At 35.2% G+C, this 6,850-nt stretch overlaps 1 protein-coding gene and 1 pseudogene across 1 annotated transcript; one reads left to right on the forward strand and one right to left on the reverse strand.

Moving 5' to 3' along the window:
- The first annotated feature begins 971 nt into the window (after positions 1-971).
- LOC108990999 lies at positions 972-3,317 on the forward strand (annotated as a pseudogene).
- A 360-nt stretch (positions 3,318-3,677) lies between these two features.
- Positions 3,678-6,850, reverse strand: LOC108990997 (heparanase-like protein 3). The gene is made up of 9 exons (XM_018965140.2): positions 6,502-6,850; positions 5,937-5,973; positions 5,646-5,829; positions 5,410-5,558; positions 4,972-5,202; positions 4,697-4,886; positions 4,478-4,603; positions 4,259-4,358; positions 3,678-4,174 (listed from the first exon to the last, which is right to left on the reverse strand). The coding sequence occupies exons 1-9, from the start codon at positions 6,751-6,753 to the stop codon at positions 3,815-3,817; spliced, it is 1,629 nt and encodes a 542-aa protein (XP_018820685.1). The 5' UTR covers positions 6,754-6,850; the 3' UTR covers positions 3,678-3,814.

Genomic DNA, 6,850 nt, shown 5'->3' on the forward strand with positions numbered 1-6,850 from the left:
TGTGATGAATAAATGTAGATTAGAATTATTTGTTATGTGTCTTAATCACGAGAAGCACAAAACCGATAAGTGTGAAGTGGGATAGGCCTTGAGAATGGAGAGTGTCGTGTATATAGATGAGTTCCCGCAAGTGAAAAGGAAATAATATCGAGGGTAAGTCCTGAGCATATACTCGTGTGAGGCTAAAACACTTAAATCACTTAGGTGACTATTGCGTGCATGGGTTACTCGATAGAATCCCCCTGGGATTTAGAAGCAAAACAGAGACCCACCACTAGGACTTATGTAGTAAATGTAAAAGAGCGCCCAACATTGACCCATACCTCAATATATTTTATATTTACAAATTTATTTTATATAAACCAAAATAAATAAATAAAAAATTTAACAAAATTTTTATTTTTATATATATAAACAATGGAGCAAGTAACATGCCTAAATGCATCTTATTTCAAACATAGTATCATTCACAAAAATTCAATAAAATACACTCTTATTTACAACAATCACCATGGACGTTCACACCTCATAAGATCATCAATGTCAAAATTCATATCAGTGTATGAGTGAACAAACTTATATTAAAAAATAACTCTTGATTTCTTTTTCTCTTCAATATATTTTTCATAATATTATTCATGAGTATTTTCTTCTTATAGATGCTCTCAAAAGTTTATCACTTACCTCAAAAATCAAACTTTATGCTAGAGCCTAGATATATGAGTATCTCCTCCAAACATTAGTTTGCACAATCTCTTTCATGTTCATTTTTGTTGCTCATCTTTTTTTACAATGATTTGAGCCATGATTATTTCTATAAAGACTTAAGGGATAGATCCGTGTATGGTGTTTGTATTTTTCCGTAATGATATAACACCAACTTTTTCTATATGGATCAACTATTTATGTTTGGCAAATGAATATCTCTTTATTATTGTACTAGGTTCAACTAGTATTAGTCAATTCAAAACATGAACTCTCTCTATGGTGAGCATCTCAATAATAAATATGAAACTTAATTATAAGGTGCATACACACAAGTTTCTCACAGTACTTTGTAAATGAATTTTGTTAAGATGACCTAAAAGATTAGTATGCACAAAATGAACTGCACAAAGTAGAGAGATGCATTAATTCAAAATTTTATTTTGTGAGAATACATGTACTCAAAACTTTGACATATCAAGCATATATTTCCCAAAAAATTAGAAACAAATAAAAAAAATTATATTATTTTTCTTATTTAAAAACTGAAAACAGAAACATAAATTAAAAACAGAAAAATAAAATGTATGTTCTAGACTAATAAAATGAAATGCAAATAGTCCTATCAATTAATGTCACACAAGTTCATCTAAAGACTTTAGAAAAACCTTCATACGAACTTTCTAATAAACATAGTTTTCCTCATCAAAGTGTGACGGGATATATAATGACGATGACATGATCTACAGGGACACGAATCACACTCGGATGAGTGAACCACGTTCTGATATCAATTGAAATTATCCAAGTACCCCTGTAACGCAGCGAGAATATCTACCAATTCACTCAACAAATTGATTAGTCGTCAAACATGTAATTAATTTAATAAACAATAAAATACATAAAATAAACGAAGTGCGTAAAATCAAGATTGGTATCGAATGAAAACTCTTTAAAGAACTATTTAAAGATAAAACCTTACGGGACAACCAAACCCAAAAAAATTAATTTTATTATTTGAAAATCAATTATAAGTAAAGTTCAATTACAAAACCTTTGTCAATTGACACTCTTACTTGACCAGACAAATGATCAATTTGTCTTCTATCGCAGTAGTAGCCAGAACCTCTAATGATCTTTAAACATTGACTTTTCCCCTGAAACTCTAGTGGCTGAACTCGATCACCTCAATTTCGACACGGAGTATGCACATACTCAAAAAGAGAGATAAAACACTAGAAATTCTCTTGAGAATTTTCTCACACTCTAGTACCACTCTCTGATAGAAACAGTATGAAAATTTTTCAATGAATTTTCTCACCAAAATATGTACTGGAAAGTACTTTAGAAAATATGCAGACCTGAATCTCTGTTGATCCTAACCAATATGATTCCTTAAATAAACAATCTGAAAATCAATTCCAATTGTAGTATGATTCTGCTGACGAAACAAATCTGATAAGAGTTTAATCTGCAGCAGGAATTTGTTGACGGTTTCGAAGTCATCTCCTGACGTAATACTGACATTTTGTGATAACTTTTCACTGTAATAACAGATTTCAGATCAACATCTTCTCTGGATAAATACAGATTCTTTGGACTCGATTTTTTCACTTTGACTTATCTAAATAACCTCTAATATCTCTTAGATAAATTTAATATTGTTATAGATAAACTTAATAAATAATTTACATTCATTCAAAATTACAACTTAATAATAAGATAAATACTATCATTTTAGTCCATCCTATCAAAACTTATCGAGAGAACTCCGCGAGTGTTGGCTTAAGATCTCTTTCCATGATGTGGAGGAGAACATGTGCAACTTTGCGAAAAAGGGTCTGACTCCGTCCCAGATTGGTGTGATTCTTCGAGACTCTCACGGTATCGCTCAGGTCAAGAGCGTTACTGGAAGCAAGATCCTCCGTATTCTCAAGGCTCACGGCCTTGCACCCGAAACTCCAGAGGATCTGTATTATCTTATCAAGAAGGCAGTCTCCATCCGTAAGCATCTGAAGAGGAACAGGAAGGATAAGGATTCAAAGTTCTGGTTGATTCTTGTTGAGAGCAGGATTCACAGGCTCGCTCCCTACTACAAAAAGACAGAAGCTTCCACCTGTCTGGAAATACGAGTCGACGACTGCCAGCACTCTTGTTGCTTAATAAATATGTAGCTCCGCACACTTCAAGATATCCTTGAGATATATGACTAATGTGAATGAAGTCTTCGGGTAAATTCGTCAAGCTGTAAGACCTAATTCATGACAATGAGAAAGGTTTTGTTATGCTGCTTCTAATTGGGGAGTAGATATATGTTAACGTTTCGGATGTTTACAGTTGGGGGCAGGTAGTCTTTTTGAACTTGAACTGGCAAGGTGATAGGCTGTGTAACTTTTACAAGACCATGTTTTAGAAATGAAACAAATAATGGGTCAATGTGATATGCTAACCTGAGTAGCTGCTGTTCGAGAGGATTCTGCAAATGCAAATCCCCTCCAGTTTGATGTGAGTTCGGCTCAGAGTTAGGTTTACCAGTGTTGTTTAAACTGATCAGGACCCGGGTTTATATTTTGTAGTGCACGGCACAGTTTTGATGTTGAAAAAAAAAAAAAAAAACTCTGGGGTGGCAATTGGCAAAAGATTGATTGACTTTGTCTCTGTTATTTGGGTTTTTTTATTTTAACGAAGCATCCAAATTGAAGTAATTTCGACTCAATGCAATATGGTACTTGTTTAAACTTCATCAGATCCAGATTTTTCATTACAAGCATCCCCCTAACTTTTACTGTACAAATCCTTTACAGAATAATTTGATCAAGTGCCTCTCTCTCTAGTATCTGGACAAAATTGTGAAACTGTTTTGTGATGGATAGAGATAGCAATACAGTGATTTGTTTATTTACTACCCCTTGTAATAACTTCATTTCTGGATTAGAATCTTGGGGGGGGGGGGGAAGGAAGAAACAAGAGTATTTTTCTGAACAAGAAAGAAAAAAACTTTCATATTAATTAAAATTAACAAGGCAAAAAAATAAAAATAAAAATAAAAACTTAACTTCATTAAGAAAAAAGAATAAATCATTGCCTTTCTGTTCCCTATCTTATTTGATCACCTACAAGCAGGGACATCAGCATTTGGTAGGTGTGCAAATACAATAGAGTATGGAGCTACCTCTATTGAGGTTGATGAATTTACATATACAGGCACAAATGGAGGTATGTCCCCATCAGAATTTACAGCTAAAATATTACCATTTAGAAGGACAGTTTGGCTGTGTAGATCCCCATCTTTTGGTGTTAGATGGAACTCCTCTCTTATATTTCTGCCTTTATAAGGTGGAGGCAGCAGAATAGTTTTTCTTTTATGAGACTTGTGCTCCTGTTTCAAGATCCCAGTACTATTGAAGGCTACATTGGCATACACAGTGGTGCTCTTGTCTAGGTTGATTAGTAATAACGTGATTCCTTTCTGCATAATGAAGAACCCTCATCAGATCACAAAAAATAGAACATCTTTACCTGTTTTTTATTATGAAATACGGATGGAACTTACAGAAACTCTTGAGCAGTGAGCATAAGCACGTATTTTCTTTGTTCCAGAAAATCTAGTTGGAAGAACATTTCTTCCCATTAATCGGTGCCAAAGAAGAGCACTGTAATGAAGAGAGCATCAAACAGAAAAAAAAAAGGTTCTTAGTAGGAGTTCAGAAAGTATCAACACACGTCCTTGCATTTAGACTCTATGTTCTGTTAAAATTGAAAATACTCCAACCTGTAGTAGTCTGGATTTGGTTCAAAGGTAGTAGTGTTGAGTAAACCATAGTTTCCGCCAATCAAAGTCTGTCTGCAGTAAGTTTTTGTGTCATGAGCTGATGACATTCCTAGCTGATCCAAATACCTGATTATCACATCCAAAGTAACAAAATGCTTAAAAGTAGAATCGATTATAAAAAAAAACCTGATATTTTACTTCTAGATCATAGTCAATTACCAGAAACTAAACACAAATGCATTTGTGACAAGATGATGGCCACTGTTGTAAGCCCCCCCTGACTCTCCAACCCATGCAACTGCTCTAGTTGAATAAATCTTGAGGATGTCAAGGAGATTCTTAAATGTATCATGCGCGCGGTCGAGGTAGGACGGATCCAGAATCTTGTTAACAAGGTTCTTATCAACTCCTGTAATTTCAGATAACAATTTTTAAGTTGAAGAATTCGGAACCCAAAAGATGTGCAAAAAATCAGTTTGATCGAGCTAAGATACCTGCCCCCAGATTGTATAAGTGGTGGGTGACGGCACCCAAAGTTGGGGTCGTCTTGTCTATGAAATCCATAAACCATTTCTCGTCAAAGAATCCTCCCGGTGCTAGGATTAGTGGCATGGGTTTAATTCCCTTGTAAACTCTTTGGACTAAGTCCTCCAAAGCTATAGTGTCCAAAGCATACTGATCTGCTAGAACTTTTGTTCCGACTCCTTCCCCACACAATTCATTTCCTGTCCAGGAAATAGGTAAGTTATATCCCCATGATCTACTCCCAGAAAATATAATATCGAAGACAATTTCCAGATTAGTACTAAAGCTGGAAAATATTATGACTGAAGAAATAAAGAACACAAAACAGAACATCAAACATTCTTTTATGTGTTTCAGCATGGATAGAACATATTTAAATAACAAATAAGAATAAATATTATTCTTACCCAGCTCCCATCCATGAATGGTGTAGTTCTTGCTGACAGTATAACGCATGAAAGATTCAGCATTGTTGTGATCCCAAGCTCCCGTCGAAGATCCATCAGGCTGTTGAGTTTTTCCAGAGAGAGCATTCAACCCGAAAATAATCTTAGCCCTGAAACAAACCATGGGATCTTAGGCCGTTCATCTAGTAGAAATGAAATTACGAGGGAAACAAGATTGAAAAATTCTGGTTATGTACCCAGTTTTCTTGAAGAAAGCATTTAATTCATCCCATCTAGGCATGGGTAAGCAACCATGAGAGAAATTAAACATGGCTGAGGAATTTTGAACAAAAGGAAGACAAGGTTGCTGGTTATCTTCTGTATCATATACGAGTTGATCTTGCATACTGCCACCTAGTCTAAGTTTCAAGGGGGAAAAGGCTGCAGCATGATTGAAAGGTAAATCTTAGACTCCATCAGAAAGATTAGAGAAATACATGATCATAATTAATAAAAAGACAAATCACCAAATGTTAAGGTATTCTCACCTTTTATGGCATTTGATAGAATATTGTTGCTCAGATTCTGCACATGAAAAAGATTAATGAAAATTTGGACAAGATCTCCTCATATTTAATAAGAACACGCTTTTGACTCGAAATAAATGAACATTTCTGCATCAAAAATTTATATTCTTCAACTAAAAGACAAGTAACATCTTTCCCGGCCCTTTGAATCTGTGGATATGCATTCGTCCAGTAAAAGAATTGGACGTGTTGTATTAGAAAAAGGAACTAAAACCAAACATACAAAAACAGTAGGCCTGCACGTCAAACAGATGCTGTACAAGAATTGAAGATAGAAGAAACGTAGTTATTATCATGTAATGTAATCCCAATATCAAACAGAGAATGAAACTCAGCAGCAATGGCAACGGCAACGGATTAAATTAAGGAGAAGAAGAAACAGAGAAACATTACAAAAGACCACAAACCATGAAAGATTCACGCGCATTACTCTTTGCAAAGATCAAACATCGCACTTTGCTCGTACAAACATGCTAGTTATGCAATTCAAGACAAAAAAAAGTGTATAAATTAAACACAAGGATACCAGATTGAGCAGAGAGGCATGACCCCAGCTGCATGTTCCATAATCACATTTCTCAGGAGGCCACCAATCCAAGGTTGCACAGACAAAATCTTGATCAGTCCTCCCGATGATTGTTTCGCTATCAACAAAAACAGTCCCCTCAGCACTCTCATCTCCACCCACAACGCTCTGAGTGCTCACAGGAATGATGGCGCTGTGACTAAACACACACATCCAAATTCCAATCCACACAAGCAAAACCGGAGAACTCATTCTCAGATGAAACAAAAAGTTAAAGAACCGTTTGAAGTGTCACTCGAGGTTTTAGTAAATGGAGTCGACCAAGAATGTAAAAGACGGGCAAGATATT

Source organism: Juglans regia, chromosome 1 (genome assembly GCF_001411555.2).
Source record: "Juglans regia cultivar Chandler chromosome 1, Walnut 2.0, whole genome shotgun sequence".
Taxonomy (NCBI): Eukaryota; Viridiplantae; Streptophyta; class Magnoliopsida; order Fagales; family Juglandaceae; genus Juglans; species Juglans regia.